The 22,273-nt window shown below is 47.1% G+C and overlaps 2 protein-coding genes across 6 annotated transcripts; both read left to right on the forward strand.

The window, feature by feature from the left end:
• The first annotated feature begins 468 nt into the window (after positions 1–468).
• Positions 469–9,941, forward strand: CCNL2 (cyclin L2). 4 transcript variants are annotated; one of them, XM_086860161.1, is made up of 11 exons: positions 469–854; positions 1,655–1,729; positions 2,014–2,123; positions 2,367–2,487; positions 3,580–3,644; positions 6,408–6,507; positions 6,595–6,699; positions 6,912–7,053; positions 7,738–7,855; positions 7,937–8,029; positions 8,319–9,941. In XM_086860161.1, exons 1-11 carry the CDS (start codon positions 585–587, stop codon positions 8,671–8,673), a joined length of 1,554 nt encoding a protein of 517 aa, XP_086716287.1. In that variant the 5' UTR covers positions 469–584; the 3' UTR covers positions 8,674–9,941. The 4 variants fall into 4 exon arrangements, with proteins under 4 accessions (XP_086716287.1, XP_086716288.1, XP_023796283.1 ...); XM_086860162.1 differs by lacking the exons at positions 469–854; positions 1,655–1,729; positions 2,014–2,123; positions 2,367–2,487; positions 3,580–3,644 and adding exons at positions 4,387–4,500; positions 5,726–6,047; XM_023940515.2 differs by lacking the exons at positions 469–854; positions 1,655–1,729; positions 2,014–2,123; positions 2,367–2,487; positions 3,580–3,644 and adding an exon at positions 4,387–4,500 and having other exon boundaries at positions 5,726–6,507.
• Positions 9,942–12,156: 2,215 nt separating this feature from the next.
• Positions 12,157–21,949, forward strand: LOC111938652 (uncharacterized). Of its 2 annotated transcripts, none has more exons than XM_086860164.1 (6): positions 12,157–12,407; positions 19,143–19,194; positions 19,417–19,604; positions 19,948–20,103; positions 20,900–21,010; positions 21,194–21,949. In XM_086860164.1, exons 1-6 carry the CDS (start codon positions 12,267–12,269, stop codon positions 21,305–21,307), a joined length of 762 nt encoding a protein of 253 aa, XP_086716290.1. In that variant the 5' UTR covers positions 12,157–12,266; the 3' UTR covers positions 21,308–21,949. The 2 variants fall into 2 exon arrangements, with proteins under 2 accessions (XP_086716290.1, XP_023796287.1); XM_023940519.2 differs by lacking the exon at positions 12,157–12,407 and adding an exon at positions 15,713–16,222.
• The last annotated feature ends 324 nt before the right edge of the window (positions 21,950–22,273 follow it).

Consider the following 22,273-nt stretch of genomic DNA (forward strand, 5'->3'; position numbering starts at 1 on the left):
ACTTAAGAAAGGTATTGTTTTGGTAATTGCTCTGAAGAAATGATTTTTGTGGGGAGTTCTGGTGCTGCACAGCAAAAAAACAGGCCAGAGTGTGAGGGAGATGTCAGCCCTCAGACATGAGCCCCAGCGGCCCTCAACTGAAAGACATACATAACCTGTTCTGTTAAGGACTTGATAATAAACATATTTTAGTTGGTCGATGCCATGGGGAAACAATTTATGTGGTGAAATTTGGCGCTGCACCGGGGGAACACAACACACATGAACCTCTGTGGTCCCCAAGTTAAGGACACACATAGTCTGTTCTTTCACGGAGTTAACAAAAATACTCGGTGAGCGCTGAGTTCCAGCCCCCCTCACGGCGCGTCCTGGGGCGGCCCCAGCGCTGAGGGCGCCACGGCCCCGCCCTGTCCGGATTCCCGAGCGCTGCGTCACCGCGCCGCGCGCTGCCCGGACGGCGTTGTGCGTCATGGCCCCCACGCCAATCAGCGGCCGCGGCCCCGCCGCGCTCCACCAATCGGCGTCGGGCGGATGCGGGGAGGGGAAGGAGAAGGTGCGCGGAGCCAGCGAGGCGTCGGCACAAAATGGCGGCGGCGGCAGGAGGCGGCGGCCCTGCGGGCCCTCAGGCGGCCGGCGCGGCTCCTGCCCCAGTGCCGGGTCCCGGCGCGGTGCTGATCGGCGACCGGCTGTACTCGGGCGTGCTAATTACGCTGGAGAACTGCCTGTTACCCGAGCACACGCTGCGCTTCACGCCGTCCATGAGCAGCGGCCTGGACCCTGACACCGAAACCGAGCTGCGCGTCACCGGCTGCGAGCTCATCCAGGCGGCCGGGATCCTTCTGCGGTTGCCGCAGGTGGGGCTGGGCGCAGGCGGGGAGAGGGCCGGGACTCAGCGGGGCTGGGACATTCTTTGTGCAGCCCTCGATCTCCCGGTTAGCGGCCGGGGAGGCCGCGGGGCCGCCCCGCAGTTACTGGCCGGGTAGGCCGCGGCGCCACCCGGTGTTCGGGGATCGTTCCGGGCCTTTCCGGCCCTCCCCGGCTGCTGGGTGCCGGAAGCAGGTGATGTCAGCGCCTTTCTCCGCCGCCCTCGTGTGCGGATCGGGGATTGTGTAAAGACTGATTTCTGAAGACTCTTTTGGAGTCCTGGTGACCTCGGGAAGGTTTTGTTTCCCGGAGAACTTTAGGCTAAACAGCCTCGTTGCTTTCTGAGCGTAAAATTTTCCAGGCACCTTCCAGCTATCGAGTCTTAGCATATTCAAATATGTGCAAATCATGACGTTATTAGATTCCCCCTATTTCCACGCCCTAAAAGCAAATTTTTTTTCTGGCATACTTTAGTAACTTTAACATCTATTTGGTTTGTGGTTTTTTTCATTTTGCTTTTTTATAAATTTTATTAACTGAGAGCGTATTTTCCACATTTTTTATAAAAGAAAATTGGGATTTGCTGTCTGTATTTGACTTGTAGGCAGTTTTTACAGTGTTGACAACATTTTTGGCAACTTAATTACATAAGTAGCAATTCTAGTTTTCTTTAGATACCCTTGAACTTCCTCCCATGCTTAATTTATTTTCTGGGTCTTAAAGGTACTAAAATTTCTCTTCAGAATTGGTAGTTTTGTTCATTATCCCCTGTTATTATCCATTTTTTTAGGTGGCTATGGCTACAGGACAGGTGCTATTCCAGCGTTTTTTTTATACCAAGTCTTTTGTGAAGCATTCCATGGAGGTAAGAAGGCATAAAATTACATTTGTTGCTATATTTATCTTCCGATCTCTTGGCAAGTTGTAATCTGAGATGTGATCAGTCTTAGGAACTGGTCTGGAGATTACAATTATAGAGCAACATGATTTTACAAAGCTATTTAGTAGTGATTTTTGTCAAGTATTTCAATTTTTTATTTTTCCACATTTTTTCCCTCACTAGTCCTCCTTAAGATGTTGAAGGAGCTCAATTCCTGAACTGAAATGGATATACTGTATAAAATATTGTATTTTATGCTTATTTTTCAGCATGTGTCCATGGCCTGTGTTCATCTGGCATCCAAAATTGAGGAAGCCCCCAGACGCATTCGGGACGTGATCAATGTGTTCCATCGCCTCAGACACCTGAGGGAGAAAAAGTAAGCTGAGAATTCAGAATAATCTGAACTATCTGTGTTGTGTTTTAATTATTAAACTTCATGACAGCATCATTCCCTGTTTCATAAATCAGGGACTATTTTGAAGGGATCTCACGAAGTGAGCTGACATGTTTTAATAAATAAATTTTTTGATGATATAAATAATAATATTTTTTATTTTTACACAACTCAACCTGAGTCTCCATAGGGAGAGAAACTCATGACTTTGACCTTGTCTTGCAGAAAACCTGTGCCTCTAATATTGGATCAAGAATACGTGAACTTGAAGAATCAAATAATTAAGGCAGAAAGAAGAGTGTTGAAGGAGTTGGGATTTTGTGTTCATGTGAAGCACCCTCATAAGGTTTGTACTTTATAAATTCACTATATAACCAATGTTTTATATTCTGTAAAGCTTTGAGGAGGCTGCCTGGAAGCTTTGTGGACTGCACATGATAATCAGTGAATTCAGTGAGATTAGTTTCTTACCATCCTGATGTTTTCTTTCTCATTTAAGAGACTCTTACTAATTGGTCTCGTATCACTGCTGAGTGACGGCGAGGTGGATGCAGGTGCTCAGTATTCCTCGAAGGCAGATTGGATCAGTAGGTAGCTTTGGTGATAGAAAACATCCCCTGAACTTAGATCTCTAAGCAGGGAGGAATTTGGAGGCCTGGGGTTGTCATGATCACTCCTGATGGGAATGTGCTGAGGTATTAATGCTCTGTGTGCCAGTTTAGTGTTTGCAGCGTGTTAAAACCACACTCAGGCTTGTCTAGAAAGGAGACAAGGCTCAATATAAAAGTAACAAGGGTCAGAGTGTATGACACTTGAAAGATACAATTACCTCAAATATTTAAATTTTGCCTTAACTGGTCAAAGAACTTCGTATTTCTGTACCAAAACAATTTGGGATCTTGCTCTTTTCTCCTCTAAAAAAACTCCTGTTCAGAGCATTCTTTTTAAGCTTCTTGACTTTCAGAATTTCCTTCTGTCATCCACCCCAGAGGACAGCGGTAGTTTGTTAATTGGGGTGAATTTTGCCATTATTCTGCCTCTTTGCAGCCTTGTTTTCCTTTCAAACCAAAGGAAAAACCCTCAGAACTGAATGAACCATGACACAGTGTTGTCTGTTCTCCGCAAGCACTGCCAACTTCCCTCACTGCTGATTGCAGTCAGCAGCTTTTTCTCCCAGGCTGCAGCTAAAAAAGGATTTGTGAGGTGTCTAGGAGAACAAAATCAAACCCAGGTGAGGACAAGGCCTGGCTGAGTGGCAGGATGGAAGGGCTCGGAAGGTCAGAACTGGTGTGGATAAACACTGGGGATGGTGCAAACACTTCATGTGGAGTGTTTTAGACCTTGAAAGAGGATCACAGATGCCTCATGGATGTCCCTCTGAAATAAGCATGTGGCTCTCCAGATGCTTATTAATAACTCAATAACCCATATCTTCCAGATAATCGTTATGTACCTTCAGGTATTAGAATGTGAACGTAACCAACACCTGGTCCAGACTTCATGGTAAGTTGATTTTCTTTATTCTAAGAGACCAGAAGGGGCAGTAGCAGAAATATGTCACTTGAGGCACTGGGCAGCACTGCTCAGCAGTGCTTGGGGCCACCCCAGACATCTCCACTGTCCTTGGTGTGCCCCAAACTACTTCCCAAATGTTGAGCGGCCTCTTAAGTTCGAGGCATGGTTTTAATGGTAAGGTAGCTTTCCACCCTGACGTCTCACTTCCCTCCTCTCTGCTCTCACTTTCCAGCTGAAGGGAAAAGGTTGGGTGTGTTTAGAGTTGTTCCCTTGGGTTCTTGTTCTTCAGGGAAAACTTGGGTGTAATTCAAGTCTGTTCCCAGTGCTGGGAGATGGCTTTTCCCAGGGCCTGAGCTTGATTCCAGGTATATCAAAACCTCAGCACAGATAAATTTCTTTTATCTATGTGGATAATGCAAGATGTCAGCTTCTAAGACTGGATAGATGGATAGCCTGGATTCATGTTTGCCAAGAAATGTTCTCTGCCTTATTGCTCTCATTTAATAAATATTTGCTTGGGGGTGGGAAGCTTCTGTAAAATTCCACGTCCTTAACATCACCAAATAATGCTTTTAAACCGTAATGCTTTTTAACAATACCAATGGTCTAAAAAAAAGCTACCTTTAGTGAATCCAAGGACCATATTTCTGCTGACTGAACTGTCTGGTAGTGTGACCTGTGTGTAGAGAACCAGTTTTGACTTTTCTTTTCTGTACTCTTTTGATCAAAGGGTAGCCTCTGAGGGTAAGTGACTAAGACTTCTCCTCTGCTGCCCATGGTGCAGGGATAGCTGCCGTCTTCAGTCAACCCAAAGCTCTCCAAAGAGAAGGCTGGCTCTAGACAGGTGGTATATACATGATAGTAGAGTAACTGGCCAACTGCTTCTTGTGCTTTATAATTTTATTTTTCACTCTGCATTTTTTGATTGTTTGTATATTTGATAACCTGAGTGTTGAAATTCTGAAATTTTTGTTTTAATGTTCTGTTTCTCTTAACTGTTATAATGTGATGTGTTTCTTACATGAGGACAATTAAGTTGGGGTTTAGATCTTAAAAAGGGATGAATTAACAAGAACAAAAATTAATAGTTTCCATTTGTAAACTAGTATATGTGTGAAGCTTGGAGACAAAATGTGGTATTTAGAGACACTTCCCAGAAGCATTGCATGGAGCAGTGGAATGGGGGTTCTGGACTTCCAGGAATCTGCTGCTTGTGGGAGGAGGGGAGGTGATGGGGAGGGAGGGAATTAACCCAATTGAGAAAGGGGTTAGATGTTACAATAGCACATCTGTGTGCTCGTGTTTGTTGCTTCCAGTACCCAAAACTGGTGGGTATCCAGTATAACTGGTTTTTGACATGCATTTTTACAGCATTACCTTTTTCTTAAGCTTTTGTGACAAGGATTCATTTCCTCCTGTGTCTGACTGAGCCCACAGGGAAGAGGCCAAACTTGGAAGCTGGCATGGTTCTCAATTTGACAAATCAGAAAAAAAGCTTTCTAGCTTTTAGATGTTTGAAGTCACCATTTCCTTTATCACTTCTTTGGCCAAAAAGTTTGTGCTCTCTTTGTAGTGGGACAAGAACTAGGTTTAGAAGTTCCTTTCTCCCAGAAAGATGAGCTGATGCTCAGTGTTGCTTTTTTGGGGCAGCAGTTGCTCTTTGTGTAAATAAGAATTGAGGACAGCTGGGGCAGGTGGCAGTTGGAAACTCCTGGGATTCCAGTTCCTCCTCTCTGTCCTTGTAAATGTTGCAGGTGCCTGGCCTGTGGTCTCTGCTTTGGATATTTTGGGGGTCAGTGAATCTTTGTATACTGGGTACCCATATGGTTAATTATTACTTTAAAGTATTATTTTAAAGATTTTTATTATGTCTGGTTTTAGTTTTTCTCCATCTGATATTTTACTGATGTATGTGCTCCCAAGTCTAGATCTTCTAAATCACATGAGCTGACAGATTCACAGGCATTTACTTTGTGTATTTAAGATTTAACAACATAATGCTTAAGTGTACTGACTGGAATATGTGCAATATTTTACAGTTTTCTCATTCTGTGAATATTCATTTTAAGCAACCTTACTGAAATGGGACAATTTGGAAACCTTATTTCATGTGCCAAAGAGGAGATCTGCCTGAATACTGACTGTTCTCCCGAACTGATGTTTCCAAACACCCTGATTTCTCCTGTGGCTGACTTTTTGCATCAAAAAGAAATCTGTTCTGGATGGAAATGGACCCTTAAATCCCACTGGAAGTTGACCTGTGTTGAAGAGGACTGCATTTCATGGGAGAACTGCTCCAGGAGCTGCAGCTTTTGCCAGACACTGGTTCTGCCCTATTGCAGGGGAACATGTGAACCTAAAATTCTATAACTGAGTATTTCTGAGCACACTGTATGTTGTCTTGATGAAAATAACTTGTTTATTGCATGAGAGCAGGCCAGTAGAGATCCAGCAGCAAAAGTGAAGTTAAAATTGGTTCTCTTCTCACCACTGAATTTTCAGCAGTCAGACTTTGTTTCTGTCACATGTCCCTCCCCTTGAGGGATTTATTCTTAGTTATTCATTTTATTTTTGTATCAGTAAAATCATTCAGCTTTTCTGTAGATTTACAGGAATGTCATGTTGAAGTCTAGTAATTGAATGCAGAAATAAATAGCCCTTGTAGATGTAAAACCAAGTCAAAAACCAAAAAAAAAAGAGCCCCAAAGAGCTTTGCAGTGCCTTGCAATCTCCTGCTCTCCTGTTTTTCAGGAACTACATGAATGACAGCCTGAGAACAGATGTCTTTGTGAGGTTCCAGCCAGAAAGCATTGCCTGTGCCTGCATTTACCTGGCAGCCAGGACACTGGAGGTGAGCCACACTTCCATGGATTTGGGGGGTTTTTTCCAAGCCTTTTAACAGGGGGAGAAATACGAACTTTGTCTCTCTCTCTTTCAGATCCCACTTCCAAATCGCCCACATTGGTTTTTACTGTTTGGAGCAACGGAGGAAGAAATTCAAGAAATTTGCTTAAAAATCTTGCAGCTCTACACAAGGAAAAAGGTTTGGTTCTTTTTCATGTTGGGAGCCCTCAAGTAAAGGCTGCAGCTCAGAGCAGGAGTTGGAAAATTTGACCCTGTTTGAAACCACAGCTGCAAGCCTGGAAGTGAACAAAGAGCAGTCACTGTCTGGGACTCCTTCGATTTTCATTCCCCTCCCTGGGAATGAGTAACCAGGAAATTCGTTTCTCACAAGCAATGCTCCTGTGTTCACAGGTGGATTTATCTGATCTGGAAAGTAAAATAGAAAAGAAGAAATTGGCTATTGAAGAGGCAAAAGCACAAGCTAAAGGTCTGGTACCTGAAGGAGTTCCGAGCTTGGATAACACATCAGGATTCTCCCCTATCCCAAAAAATGGTAAATGGTGGATAAGTCATTTTTAGTAACTCTTTCACATTGTTCATGTATAGTTACCCTTTTGGGAAGCATTTACAAGTGTGGTTTGGGGCTTGTTGGGGATTTTTTTAAGTGCTTTTAGCACTACTAAACTGGCAGGGTTTGAATAGAATTGTAACTTTGTGATTTCTTGAATCAGATAAAAGCTAAAATCAAATTAGTCCGAAATTAAGACTAGTTTAAACCCATATAGGCCAGGGATTTCCTTTTATGTGGATTTGGCAATAAACTCAAATCCTTGCCACTGGCATGTTGTGCTAAAGCAATATTTGAAGCAGAGGTCCTCTGGCAGGGGTAACATTTTGGGATGTTGGGTGGGGAATTTGTTGGTTGAAAGTTTCCAGTCTGTCTCACCTAGAAGACAACATTCACCATCTTCTTTCCCAGTTTACCTTTCAAACAATGCTGAATAATTGGCAAGGAAAGGAGGGTGGTTTTCTGCCTTTTCTTGCAGTTACTTCAACACTTCGGCAGAAATGTTTCAGATGAGTTTCTGCCTCCTGTGAACTTGTTCAGATCTGCTTGTGGGTGGCTGTGTGTGCAAAGCACAGCTGTGCAGCTCTGCTTGGTGCAGACATGGGGTGAGGGGAGGCTCAAGTCCTTTCAGGTACTTTCCAAAGAGATAACAAAGGCTTCTTCTTGCAGAGTCTCCAAAAGAGGTTAAAGGGAATAAACCTTCACCACTACCTGTGCAGGCCATGAAGAATGCTAAAAGGAAAACTGAGGGAGCCAAGAGAACCAGCTCCAACAGCCCAGTAAATGGGTAAGGTTTTATAAGGAAGCAGCTGATTTTCTCTCATGAGTTCTTGAAACAAAATAACCAACTGTTCATTGTCTCTGGCAGTGTCCAGAAAGGAAGAGAGAGCAGGAGTCGAAGTGGCAGCAGAGATCAGAGTTACTCCAGGTCACCATCGAGATCTGCATCCCCTAAGCACAGGTAGGGTGTGCTCCCAGTCCCTCCCAGTCTCCAGTTTCCCAGTGCCAGCTCTGATAATCATCACCAAGAGGCTGAGGTGACCCAGGAGTATGTTACTCCGAGTGTGGGTGTTCAATGTATTACTGTACCTGAAGCTGGAGAACGGGATAAGAGTTCCTAAAAAATCAGTGTTTTTACAGTAGCCAGATGGAGGCTTAAGAGACGAGTTTTCATGGGGTACTGAACAGCAAAATACAGAATGAAGTTCTTAAAATTCAAGAAAATCATTCTATCTCTCCTTTTTGTGTAGGAAAAGTGAGAGTTACTCCACGTCCAGCGGCTCCAAATCCCACAGCCGCTCGCGGAGCCGCAGCGATTCTCCCCCGAGGCAATTCAACCACAGCTCTGGCTACAAGGGCTCCAAGGTGCGGAGCTACAAGAAATCCAAAGACTACAAATACTCGACGCACAAAGCGCGCAAGTCGCGCAGCCGGAGCTCATCCCGCTCCCGCAGCCGCTCCCGCGAGCGCTCCGACCACTCGGGCAAGTACAAGAAGAAGAGCCACTACTACCGGAACCACCGGCATGAGCGCTCCCGCTCCTACGAGCGCACCGGGCACCGCTACGAGCGCGAACACCCGGGGCACAGCCGGCACCGCCGGTGAGCCCCAGGGCTGCTTCTGGGGGGGTCCCTGCTGGTGAGCCCCCAAGCTGCTTCCAGGGCTGCTTCCCAAGGACATTCCTGCTGGTGACCCCTGGGGCTGTGTCCAGAGGGAGTTCCTGCTGGTGAGCCCCAGGGCTGCTTCCAGTGGGAATTCCCTCTGGTGAGTTGGGGTGGCTTCCTGAGGAAATCCCCTCTGGCACCTGAGCACAGAGCTGGGAATGCCCACTGCAGCTGCTTTCTGAGGGATTTCCCTCCAGCACCCGGGCACAGTTGGTGAGCTGGGGCTGCTTCCCTCAGGAATTCCATCTGATGCCACTGGTGAACCAGGGCTGCTTCCCTCAGAATTCCCTCTGCCAGCAGAGCTTGCTCCCAGTGGCTTGTGCAGTACCAGGGTTTATCTGGCTGAAGCACCCCTGGCTTGAGCTATGTTCTGCCAGCGGTTTGTGCTCATCCATGAATCCAAAGGAAAGATTGATGGGGTAGGAAGTGATATCAGGAGTGCCCTGTGCTGGGGTGTCACTATCCACCCTCATTTGGTGCTCCTGTCTTGCTCTTCAGTAATTTCCATCCCCAACGCAGTGCTGTGTTTGGGACTTCCAGTCCTGCAGGCAGCAGCTCCATGGCCCATCCTTGGAATGCTGTGCCCAGCAGTTCTTACCTGTGGAGCTGGAAAGCTCCTCAGCCCCTTGGGAGTGCTTTGGTGCTAACAACATCCTCTTTTCATACTGGCTCTATGATGTTGTACAGGTGGGAGGTGACTTTTTTTTAGACCTGTTGCCTATATTAGGTTCTCTGTGTATATATATTTTGCAGTGTTACAGTACAGTATGGGAAAATGGCCTTCCTAGCCTTTACACTTTACCCACAATGTAAATAAGCATTTGTTTAATACAGGTGAAGATATATACAGAAAATTCAAAACTTGAATTCTATCAAAAAAGACTTGTGTAGAAAATTCTGATAAATGTGAAAGTATTTAGCTCCGTGCATTGAGAGTAGTATATTTTTATCTGTGCAATGCTGTGTGCGGGCCACCAGCTTGGAAGACATTTCCTATATATCCATTTGAAGTGGTTGAAATTTCTTTACTCAGGATCTTTGACACTGAAGAATTCGTAGTTTGTCAGTTTGCATGCTTGATGAACAGAGCATTTAAAAACCAATTAGCAGAGCCCCACAGCCCAGTAGTATCAGTTCTAGTGGTATATCTGAGCTGTTACTCTCATGCTCCCTAATTTCATTAAAGTATTTGATTTTCTATTACATTCACTTGAGAGTAGTTTCTTGTGACCTACACCACTTGTGCCTACTCATAAAGAAAGAAATTGGTGCAAATTTAAGAGATTTTCAATAGATACAAGACTTGGAATTGCCATTCTCTTAAAGGCAGGATTTTTGGGCACCAAACCTAAAATCCCTTGATCCATCAAGATTTGAGGTGGAAAGTGCATTTCTCTGACCTCAGGAGTAGCGGCAGGTCCCAGCTAAGTTTCCTGAGCTGTGTTTGCTCTGGGCCTCCTCACCTGGACAAAGGAGGAAGAGCTGGGGTTATCAGAAGTTGCACAGCTGGGCCTTGGGAGAATCGCATCCCTTGGGCTTTGTGCCAGTTCTTGGGGGGGTGAAAATAGTGTGGCTGAGCATCTGTGGTGGGTTTGGTGTGGGAGCTGCTGGTACACTGGAGGAAGTCAGTGCTGCTGCTGAGCAGGGCAGGAGCTGGCAGAAGTTCACTTGAAATAAAAAGCCCCACATGCATCTGTGTGTGTAGACAGCTCTCAGCCCTTCAGGTGAGTTAAGGCTTTGTTTTCTTAATCCCTGGTGACTCCACCATGGCTCTCAGTCATCAGGACCTCTCACAGGTTGGTCTCTGATCTGTTCCTGGTGTTTACCTGCAATTCCTTCTGCTCTGAGAAATGTTCTGCTTTGAAGGGTCAGCACTGAAACCTGATTGGTAGAAGACCCTGCAGGCTTGGCCAGGTGCTGATCTGCATTCCTCAGATAAATCCCACCTGCTCTTTGCTCAGATAAAATCTCCTACCTGCTCTGGCCATCCACCCCATCCTTCCTGGGAAAAAATCCTCAGTTTCCCAAAAACGGTTCACACAGCAGTAAATTCACTGCCAGAGCTGCATTTGTCTGCCTCGGCAGAGGCTTGGCCACCAAAGCTTTGTCAGGTGAGAGCCCAAAGGATATTTCCTAGAGGTTGCCAATCCCAGCTGTGCAAAATTCCAGCTGTGCCAACATCCCAAGCACAAAGAGGTCACTAAGCAGTTTTAGCTTGATGGGGATTTTTAAAAAGGTTTTCCAACCCCACCAGAATTGTGGTGATGCACAAAGGAAATTGTTCTGATACCTTCTATGGGAAGGAAGGTAATGGATTAAAGCACCTGGGGAAGTGTTGCTGCTTGTGAGACAGAAGTTGCTGGAGTGGAGCTTTATTTGGAAGAAAAGAGAAAAACAGGTATCAATATCCAGGGCAGCCTTGCTGCTGGCTTCCTGCCACAGCTGCTGTGTGCACAGGGATGAGTTTTTCCCCCAGCCTTAGAGAATGGGAATCCAGGCTGTTCCAGAAGCCCCTGCTCAGCTCTGCTCACAGCCAACACTGTCTGAGGTAGGAGAAATGTCTGGAAGGATTTTGTCATCTTCATCTCCCCTGGGAATGTCATGGGAACATCAAACCTGAGCTATCCAGCAGCAATACTCTAATATATATATAAATCCTGTACATTTTTGGAGCTGTTGTAGGAATTTAGAATTAAACCAACAAAAGGGAAACAAGGCAGACTTAGCTGTTTGAGGCTTTTCTACAGAATTTTTCTAAATTACCAAATCTGTTCAGTTTCCCAAGTACAAGGGGAGAGTCTATCCTAGCAGGATGAAATTAGTTTTAAAAGCGTAGTGATCCTTTTTAAAAAAGAGCAATATTAAGCTTATAGATGTAGTTAAAGCCTTTAAACCTCCATCCAACAGTTTCTGCATGACTGTGCAGATCAGTAATAGGTTCTTAATTTGGGAAGGCACATGCCAGTCCTGGGGGACAGGGTGAGGATGAGCTAAGGATAGGAGCCTGTACTGATTTCCAGGACCAGGTCATGCACGGTGAGGAAGGGAGAGAAACGGTAGTGCACACCCCCAGCAGCCCTCGGCAGAAACGTGGAGAGTCCAAAAACGGGGGTCCCTTCCTGCCTCTGCTTCATCCCTTCGTTGAAGAGCTGAATCCTTTCCTTCTGTCCATTCCTGGCTGCCGTGGGGGAGCGATTTTACCCTTGTCCCGACCTGTGGGGCCGATAAATGAGGGTCAGAGGGGGCAGGGGCTGCTCTGCGGCCATCACTGTGTCACCCGCAGGGCTCTGAAGTTCGTGGAGCAGGGTTTGGGTACCAACCGGGAGCGGGACGGGCTCGGGTCGCGGTGGCAGGGGGAAGAGCCAATTCCCCTTCCCCGGCCGCTCTCCGAGCCCGTTCTCTCCCGGAGCCGGGCGGGGGCGGCGCCGCGGCGGGGGCGGGCTCGAGGCGGCGGGCCCGGCTCCGCACAGCGCAGGTTGAGAACCGCGTGGGCTTGGGAAGCGCCGGGAGCGGAGCGAACCGGGCCGAGGCAGCATGGCCCAGCCGCGCTGCCGCTCCGTGCTCATCACCGGCTGTAGCCGCGGCATCGGCCTGGGGTTGGTGCGGGGGCTCGCAGCCGCCAGCCCCTCCCCGGATTTGGTCTTTGCGACCTGCCGGTACCCCGAGAAGGCGCAGGTAAGCGGTGCGGGGGCGCCCGGGGTCCCCGGAGTGGGGTAAAGGGGTGAGGAGGGAGGAGAAGGCACTTGGAAGCGCGAATCATCTCGAGCATCCCTGTGCCGGCAGCGAGAGCCCAGGCTGGGATGGAGCCGGGACTGAGCTCCCGTCCGGGGTAGGAGCCGGGCCGGGCTGAGCCGATACCAGGGAACTCCCCGGAGCTAGAGCTGGCGTTTATCGATGATACGGAGCGTTCCCGGGAGGAGAGCGAGCGGGACACGGCCGGGCAGCGGCAGCATCTCCAACGCTTCTTTTCATCCCCGAGTTTCTCTCTGGATTTGCTGCTGGGGATGTCTGTCCTGTTCTCCAGATCTGCACAGCCCGGAGCCCTGCAGGGGCAGCCCATCATCCCTCAGAAACCTTTCCCGTGGGACCTGCCACAGCTTTTCTTCTCTGTCTCTACGGTGTGTCTGTGTCCCCAGCAGGAGCCTCTTGCCCTGTCTGCCTCTTTTTCTCTGCTGCACTTGCAACAAGTGAGAAAGACCAAATGAGCAATGAATTAAACACTTCTCTTAGTGGCCGTCCTGGCTGGGCAGGGGTCAGAGTTTCTGCTGGAAACAGCTTTTGTTACCTGCTGCTCGTGGATCCACTTGCAGCCCTCTCTCTCCCATTTCAGCCCAAGTCTCTGCTGCTGCAGCATCGCAGCAGTTTGGGGACTGCCCCATCCCAAAACTTCTATAAAAGACTGCCACGCAAATTTCACACACACCTCAAACTTTTGGGAGGCAAATCGCTGAGGGTGATCAGTCACTCTGTGCCCAGCAGTGTCGCGTGTAGCATGTCTAGGCTGATCTCGGCTCCCCTCGGCGAGGGGGAATTTGGGCAGCACAGAAACACACACAGGTACCCATCCTCCTGCTCCTTCCCTGCGGTGCTCCAGAGCTGCAGGAAGCGGAGCACTCAGCCCTGTGACTATTTCAAACCCCTCTGGAATGGCCCAGACATTTGGAAGGAGAATTGATACCCACAGCCCCATTCCTGCATCTCCCCTACTTAAAGCAAGGCAGAAGGCAAATTCCGTGGCACGTGCAGAGGGAAGCAAACAAAGCCCCCGTGTCTGTTCCTTCTGGGGGATTTGGTTCCTTTCATACAGATTGACCACACCGTCCTAGCAATAAACCAAATACAGCTTAGCTTGTTTACTGCTTAGCTACAAAAAACCCTAAAAGGTGCTGCTCAGAATGTGGGACAGGTAACATCTGCAGTCTGACCCCTGCTTCTCCAGAAGCTGATGCTGCTCTGCAGGTACTTATGAAACTGAAGGAAAATATCTTAATTTTAAAAAAAGACAAAACAAAAAACCACCAAAACAAAACAGCAACCCCCCCCCCCCCCCCCCCAAAAAAATACCTCCATCACAATGGTACATTTAGGGTATTTCTGAATGAAAATGCAGAGAAACAGCCCAGCAAGGCTGGGATCAGGTGCACAGCTCCCTTTCTGGGCTGCTCTTCCCTGCGGCTCCCCCCGAGACGCTCCTGGCACCACCTGAGCAGAAATTCACTCCATTCTGTTCCCTTTTAACTCCTGTTACCCGAGCTGGCACCGCTCCCAGCGCTATTTCCTACGAGTGATTGCACAAGAACCTGGTGTAGTAGTGGCACAGGAAAGCAGCAGAGACATCTGACCTGTGTTAGATCGAAATCTCCCTGCATCGTTGTTTGTCCTAAAGCTGCTTCAGCCAGTGCTGAGGGAGGTTCTTTCCCTTTTTCACAGACTGGCCCCTATGATTTTTCATCATAATGGTCTCAGATCCATTACATGGAGAAGTGAAATAGTTCCTTCAACAGGAAGAGCTCCCTAGGAAACAGTACACGGGCAAATCTCAGCACAACTCAGTGGTTTTGGAATTTTATTTTGTGTGGTCAGTATTTAAAAATCTGGAGCAAAAAGGCTGTAAACCTGCACAGGAAGATGAAGCAGCCTTCAGGCAGTGCAATGTGTCTGGCGAGAGTCTGGGTCACTCCTCGCTGGCAGGAGAAACCTGGAAAGCCTCTGGCAGGTCGTCTCCTGTAGGCAGGAAGCTGGCCAGGAGCCACATTCCAGCCACCCCAGTGGTGATCCTGCTGGCCACATGGGTGCATCCTGAGCTTTTTTAAGGGGGCAGGTTTTGTCCTTGGTGGATGAGGGTGGGTTTTTGTTCTTTGTAAGGACCTCTAGGCCATGTGCTGTGTTTTGGCAGGACATCAATAGAAATCTCTGCAGTCAGCTGAAAGCAGATTTCTAACAGATGGGTTTGGAAACTCCACAAGGAAGAGAAATCTTTAGTAAAGGTATTGTAGTGGTTTCACCAGCATTATCTGCCCCATCTGCAATGCATGGAGCTGGTACAAATCCTTCTGACCCTCTGAGAGTGTTCCCACTGTGCTGCTGGTCCTTGGGGCTGGCAGAGGGCAGGAACAGACCTGCTCCAGCCTCCAGCTCTGGGAATTTTGGTCATGGCAGCACCAAATTCAGCTGCTGCTCTCAAAGCTTTACTTCAGCCTGGCACTACTACTGAGTGTGGTAGGAAAGGCCAAGGTTCAGTGATTTTCTTGTCATTTTTAATTTTTTTTCTTTCTCAGAGAGGAACCTTTGCTGTCACTGAATTTCCAGTCAAATTTTGAACACCCAGAGTTCATGTTCCTGCTCTCCAGGGATTGGCATTGCAGGCTCAACTTAGGGCAATTTAGGGCACAGACCTGTTTACTGGCTGTGCACACTGGGCTGTGAAGTTGAGGGAGTTTTTCTTTCTCTGCACACCTGGCTCAGTGCTTTTTTCCTGACAGCAATTCAGGTGGTCTAATTTTGTTCTTTCCCTTTTGTTGACCACATGAAAAATCCTCCTCAATACAAGCGAATTGTCCCCCACTTCCTCTCTTGCATGAGAGGATGAACCTGGAGAACAGCAACTTTGGACAGTTCCTTTAAATTCTGCTCTCTGGTTTGTCAGAGCAGCGTTTTCCCATTGCAGAATGGAGTTGGGCAGAGCTTAAATTAAAAGGCTTTTAAAAATAATGTTCCAGTTTTTAGAAGACAAGTGATTACATACACTTAGCTGCTGGCAAATGCACTTCCACCCTGGGCAAGAATCTCTCAGCAGAGTGATGACTGAATATTTCTGAGCCCTCCAAACAGTGGCCAGAGAAGAGCCCCTAAAGACCTGCCTTTCCAAAGATGTTGGGGAAGTCTGACTTTGCTTTCCTCCCTTTACCAGGAAAAGCAGCCCATCTCCTCTAACTCCCTAACCTTGGGGTAATGCTGAACAGCTGCAAGCTTTTGCATGTGAGTCTGTGCTGGCAGAAGTTGTGAAAACTCGAGTTCTGGGGCTGAGGAGCTCCTAGGTGGCCTCCCCAGAACATTTGCCTAACAAATGGGCTACAGATCACACGATAACGTGCAGCAGGCCCGCAGGCAGCCAGATAACCACTGCCCCTCCTGAAAAAGCACCATCGGAGACTCCTCCAGCCACGCTCTTGATTCCAATCTGCCTTTTCTTGGGCTGCTCCAGCGCTGACAGTGGGAGCAGCTACAGATCTCCTGGGAAATAATCCTGATGTCCCGTCTTTGCTCTCCAGATGGGCACAACCCCAGTGCAGTCATTACCAGGGAGCCAGCACAGACTCATGGACCCAGCTGGAATTCTCCCCACACTCCGCTTTTTCTTCTTTGCTCCTTCTTCCCTCATCCTGCTTTCCCATAAAAGGGAAAAAACTCTGCCCTAAAGGACTGCGCTTAAAAATGGTACAGCCCCTGAAGACCCCTGTGTGATGAGGGAAGGAGGCGATGGCCACGGGGTGAGTAAATCTGTGGTGCCCAGAGCTGTGGGATCTGCACAGGAGCATCTCCTGTTTCTCCTGATCTCCTACAGCTCGAGTGAATTCCCAGGTGAACAAATTCGTCACTGCTCGATTCTTCTACAGAACTCTGGGAAACTTCCAGGGCTTAATGTGCAGTTTTCCTTGCTCTGAAGCAGGAGATTCTGTTACAAACTGTGCCTGTTCCCTCGTCAGACACGGAGCTCTCTGCTCACTGTCACTGTCAGCTTTAGGGCTTCTTTTTTCCCTTTAACACATATTTTAGCCATGTGGTTTGCAACTGGAAAGAGCAGCTGAGTGATATGTGCACCAGATCTATCAGGCAAAGGGGACATTTCTGAATATATATCAGAGAGGGCATTCTTGAAGTATTTCTAATTTTGGGTTATTGCAGAGTTGTATTGTTTGATTTTTATTTTTTTTTCCTGGACGTGTTTTACACTTCCTACAGCAGTGAGGTCTGGCTCTTCAGAAGTAAGAGAGAGCTGTGGGTCAGGGCACTGCTTTGGAAGCTGTTCCAGGGTTGAACAGTGAGCTGGCTGTACACTGTGATACTGAAAAGCTGTCTCAGAGGGACACAGAAAAATAGGATACACCTCTGGCTTTGTCCCGAGTGCAAGCACGATGAGGTGAAGGATTCCCAAGCACCTTTAATTTGCCCGAAGGCTGTGTTTGTTTGGCTTGATTGCTTCCAACTGGCTGAGTGGGGCCAGGCCCTTTCCAAGAGCTGTAACTGAAGTGGATAATGCTTTCATAAAGAAGGCAAAGTAAATCTTGCTAAATGACAAAGACAACAAAACATTCCTGGTTGAAATCTAGCAATAAATACCCTGTGTGCTGACGAGTCGGTGTCAGGAGCCCTGAGTGCCGAGGATCTTGTTTAAATCAGAATACGCTGACTCTTTGTTAATCGTAATTAAAAAACAGCAAGCAGGAATCAACAGATGCTAACCAGAGTTTCATTCTTGTCTTGGACTCCCTACAAGCTGATTCTCAGGGGTGATTGTTCAGGTGCAGAGCAGTTCTACAGCTACTGTGCTAAATAAACACAGTGTTGGGGGCTGTGTTGTTGCTTTTTGTTGGGTTTTGTTTTTCTTGTTTGTTTTTAAATTATCTGTCACAGCACGCTAATTAAAAATTACTTAGCTGGGATATGTTGGCTGTACCTACTTGTCTCAGTCCTCCTTCTCTCATGTTCCTTCCAGTCACAGGAGGGGAGAAATAGGCTTTCCTGCAAGTTTTAGATGTTCTAACTGGATTTTTCAGCTTATATCAGGTGTAACATTCTTCAAGACCAAAGCTGTCCAGATCAGCTTTGTGCCTGGGAGCTGCTTCTCAGAAATGTAAACCCCTGAAGTGGGAGTCACTTGTTAACTAAGTAATTAACTGGAAAACCCATTGAATTTTAAACCTAATTTGCATGCAGCTATTGTAATTTCATGCTGTGGTACTGAAGAACACTTCAGTTCTTAACTGAATATATTGCTTACTCACTTCAGAAGCCTCTCAGTTGCTGTTGCTACTCAAAGCAGCTCTGGCCTTTCAGCAGGAGCCGGTAGCTCATTTCTTTGCAAAGTAAAGAATATAAATAAATGAACTATAAATAAATGGACAAACCTTGAGAAGCCAGAGTGCTCCTGGAGATTATTATACACTAAGTGATACTGTCAAACTGAAACCCAGTGACAGTCCAGAGGCACAGAATTACTGCAGGCCTTGACATGGTAGAGCTATTTCATCCTGGATAATCAGGAAACAAGACAGTGTGTTTTGGGCTTTTAATTTATGGAAATCTGTCCCACCAAGCCCTGTCCAAAGCAAGGAATGTCTTCTGGTTTTGTGCTTCTGACTTGTTTTTCCTTACCCCTCCCCTTAATAGCCTTAACTGCAGTTGTAGATTGGCCTCAGTGGGAGAACAAATCTCCCAAACAAGCCTGGAGAGAATCCTGCAGAGTCTGATGTGAGATAAAAGATGTGATCCATTATGGTTTGTCAGAGGACACAGAGTCCCTAAAGTGTCTCCAAGGGGCAGAGAAGGATTCTTTCCAAACCTGCCCTCCTGACCCCTATTCCCAAAGGGCTCCTAAAGAAAGGGATTTGCTTGGGCGGGAATGTTTGGCCAGGTTGCTGTGTCTCCTGAACATGACTGGGAATATGGAATCCATCTGCTGTCTTTGGCCACTTCCCACTTGGCTTCATGGCACAGAAACCTGAGTATTCCAGCTGGGCCCATAAATTCAATTTGGACACACTTTGTGCAGCCGGAACACCGGAGAGCACAGATTTCTGCAGGAACACCAGCCTGCTGTGCTGACAGGCAGATGGGTGAGTTCCAGCAGGGAGGAAATTGTTCTCCTGGACAGTGGCTGTGCCTGGGACTGATTTCATGGTGGGCTTCACCTCTGCTTACAAGAACTGACGCTAACAAGGCTGCTGGGGAAATGGAATTCCCATGGGGAAACTGCTGGGGAACTTTTCCTGCAAACAGGAATTCCAAATGGCTTTTTAAAAGCGTTCCTGTTGCCCTGAAGTGATGTCCAGCACTAGCTGAGCTTCAGGAGAATTATGCTTTTCTTACAGAATTGTGGAGGCACTGGATTTTTACTGGAATGCTGAGAACTGAGCACTAAAACTGAGAAATATGCCACTAAAAATCCAGCACACTGGAATCTGGACCAAGTAGGGGAAGAGTCTAATTTCTTGATCTGGCTCTTATGAAAGCCACTCAGCAGGTTGGAAAACAAAGGAGAATCACTGCCTTCAGTCCAATAATGAAAATATTTCAGCTGCAATTTTGGAGGTGCAGAATTCAAAGTGATTTATGTAATAGCCATGGAGATATATATATTTTTATGTATATGTATAGATATATAAAATAAAAAAAAATTCTTCTTCCTAGGAACTGCAGCAGCTTAGCAAGCAATACAGCAACATCAAGCTCCTGCAACTGGGTGAGTAAAGGGCTTTATTTCTATGTACAGGAATTTGTTCAGCTTAGGTGAGTGCACCTTAAAAAACTAGTCTGAGTGATGTAAAATCTGTGCATTTTCACCTGTGTGCTGCCCAAATGTCCCCACTGAGCCTCAGCTTTGGTGTGGCACAGATTGTCTCATGCAAGGCACACCCTGAACCCTGCACTGTTCACTGGGGCTCTTCCTGCCTGCTCTGTGCAGATGTGGTCTGTGAGAACAGCATCAAGAAAGTGGTCAAGGAAGTGGAAGAAATTGTGGGAGACAAAGGCCTGAACTGCCTCATCAACAACGCTGGCATCAATGTGCTTGCCTCGCTGGAGGAGGTCACAGCAGAGACCATGCTCACCATTTATGAAACCAACACTGTTGCCCAGCTGATGGTCACCAAAGTAAGGACTGGGAGGGATGGGCTTAATCTGGAGCTTTTCCATTAGTGAAGCTGGACTTGTCCAGGTATTTGTCCCCTGGGAACTGCACAGAGACAGTTCTGACGTGGACCTGCCTGTCTGTAGAGCAGTCAGAGTTGCTGTTTGTGCACGTGCTGTGCAATCACTGCATGGCAGGTGGGTGAAGAGGCTGCTGGAGGAAAGTTTCCTCCGGCCACTGGGTCTGAGGAGCCATCACCATGTTGTGCTGGTGGCACAGAGCTGTGCTGGGATTCCTGCTTTGAATGAGGGAATGACTCAATTCCAACCCAAATCACCAAATTAAAGCAATCTCTGGTTTTCACAGGCATTCCTCCCCCTGCTGAGGAAGGCAGCACAGCTGGGCACTGGAATGGGCTGTCACAGAGCTGCCATCATCAACATGTCCTCTCTTGCTGCCTCCATGCAGCTCGTCCAGGCAAATGAGATGTTCCTCAAGGTCTATCCCTACAGGATAGCAAAGGTTTGTGGGCTCCTGTGGGCTGTGCTCTCTGGCTGAGGGCATGTGGAGACCAAGCTGACCTTAGGAAGGTGTCCAGCCCCTCTGTGGACACAAAAAGTGTTATTTATGTGGGTGGAAGTGGGAGCTGTGGAACACTGCATCTGCAGCAACTTCTGGAGAACAGGCTCCCAAATCCCTGCTCTGATTCAGATCCACTCCCAAGGGATTTGGCATTCAGCGAAGAGCTGATGCCATTGAGTGTGGGTTCCATTAGCTGTGTTCCTCTCCCATCCAAGTGAGAGAGCAGGCAGGAAACTCATCAAAAGGTGTGCTGACCTGTATGTGGTGATGTCAGTTAGTGACAGGTGGGATTTTTAGTTTTCTCACATCCAGAGATTGAGTTTGTACAGATAGTCAGGATCACACATATACAGTTTCTCCTACACCACCTACTCATAAGCTGTTAAATGCTTGTTTTCCCTCTTCAGAAGTAAATGAATGTTTGTGTAGTGATTAGTGTAGAAAAACACAGTCCTTATGTCAATATTATTCTCCTCACAGCTCCTGAGGTGTTTCAAATGCTACTTTATCTTCCATTACAACTTAGTTTCATCTTTCAGCAGTAAGTTTGTGGTGGGAGAACTTTCAGAGTTCCTAGAAAGTCTGGATGAGTTACTGAGAGCCTCTTCCTGTGCCAGGAGACCACAGGGTGGAAGGGAGTTGCCTACCAGCTGGGCTTGAGGTCTTGCTCATAAATTTGCTCATAAAGGCTCATAAACATATTAAGCATATTAATAGGTGGTTTCCATTCCTGCAGACTGCACTGAATATGATCACCCGGTGTCTCGCTGCAGACTTGAAATCAGATGGAATTCTCTGCATTTCCTTGCACCCGGGCTGGCTTCAAACAGACATGGGTGGAAACATGGTGAGTGTCAGTGCTGGAAATGTGACAGTGGGGCTCCCTTGCTGTCCCAACCCTCTGGTTGCACACCTCTGTGTGCTGTGACACACAGAAACACATCCTCCTTCATTCTAGAACCTTCTTAAATACATTTAATTCTCTTCTGCAGGATATTCCCAGTAATGACCTGAATTTGATTTGTTCCAGGCTCCCATGCAGGTGCAGGAGGCTATCCCAGGTATTCTCTCTGTTCTGGACCGTCTTGGTGAAAAAGAAAATGGTTCTTTCCTGGACTGGCAAGGAGAAACTCTGCCGTGGTAGAAGTACACGGAACTCTACAGGAACAGCTCATCAGTCACAATTTAACCTTGCCACTCTTGTCTGTGTCTCTAGGGTTTTTTGACACGCTTGTTCAAATAGCCAGTCTGACACGCAGCCTATCTGTAGGTGTAGCAAATGGCTGAGTCTTTCACTTGGTATTGCTCTGCTCTGCTCTGCACTAATGCTTCCTGCAAACGCTACGGTGCTCTCGGTGATGGTCATCTTCTGGAACCCTCTGAAATGGATTCAAACCTGCAAATTATATCCAGGGGCTGGTGGTTCCTTTTCACTTCCAAACCCAAAGTGGGCTTCTGGCTCTTTGCAGAATTGAATGACCTGACCTCAGAATAAGGCCAGTGTAGGCTGTCAGGCTCTAGTATGCTCAGTTATCTCCAGAAAAAAAACTCCTTTGATTTCCTTTGTTTCTAACTGAGCCAAGGCTGAAATTGCCCAGCTCTAAACCAAGGCAGTTTGGTAGTTCTGTGAATTCTGTGGCAAACTCTGAGTGTCCCCAGGTTGCCAGTGTACACCAGGCACTTGCTTTGTTCCCAGTGGGTGACTAACAGCCTGATATGGGGGTGGGAAGTTTGTTTTGTACATAAACTTCTGAAGTGTCTTCAATAAAGTCTTGATTAAACAGTCTGTTTACTGAGCTGTTTACTTCATTTAATTTCTCCTCATAGGTTTCTCTTTCCTGGCAAGGCAGTTTTAGTCCTAATTTTCAGGAAGAAACTAACCCATGCTAAACTTTCAGGGTAGTTGGGTTTGACACAGTGGGGTGCACCTAAAAGAGAGACAGACCCTTGTTCTGGTCTGAAATACTAAAAGCAGCTGGTGAATAAATCTGTTGTGTTCTGTCTGAGGTAGGTATAAAAGCAAAAAGCTCTTTGAAGTCTGGGATTGGCTTCAACATCCCTCCCTCATGCCAGCTGATTAGGTACTTTCATGCTTTGCCAAGATGGTGAG

The sequence above is a fragment of the Cyanistes caeruleus genome, chromosome 22 (assembly GCF_971803275.1).
Source record: "Cyanistes caeruleus chromosome 22, bCyaCae1.hap1.1, whole genome shotgun sequence".
Classification (NCBI taxonomy): Eukaryota; Metazoa; Chordata; class Aves; order Passeriformes; family Paridae; genus Cyanistes; species Cyanistes caeruleus.

Coding starts and splice junctions, on each gene's coding strand:
- CCNL2 (XM_086860161.1), top strand. CDS start 585: ATGGCGGCGGCGGCAGGAGGCGGCGGCCCTGCGGGCCCTCAGGCGGCC. Junction 855..1,654: donor TCCTTCTGCGGTTGCCGCAG/GTGGGGCTGGGC, acceptor CCATTTTTTTAG/GTGGCTATGGCTACAGGACA. Junction 6,508..6,594: donor TGGCAGCCAGGACACTGGAG/GTGAGCCACACT, acceptor TCTCTCTTTCAG/ATCCCACTTCCAAATCGCCC.
- LOC111938652 (XM_086860164.1), top strand. CDS start 12,267: ATGGCCCAGCCGCGCTGCCGCTCCGTGCTCATCACCGGCTGTAGCCGC. Junction 20,104..20,899: donor ATCCCTACAGGATAGCAAAG/GTTTGTGGGCTC, acceptor CCATTCCTGCAG/ACTGCACTGAATATGATCAC. Junction 21,011..21,193: donor CAGACATGGGTGGAAACATG/GTGAGTGTCAGT, acceptor GATTTGTTCCAG/GCTCCCATGCAGGTGCAGGA.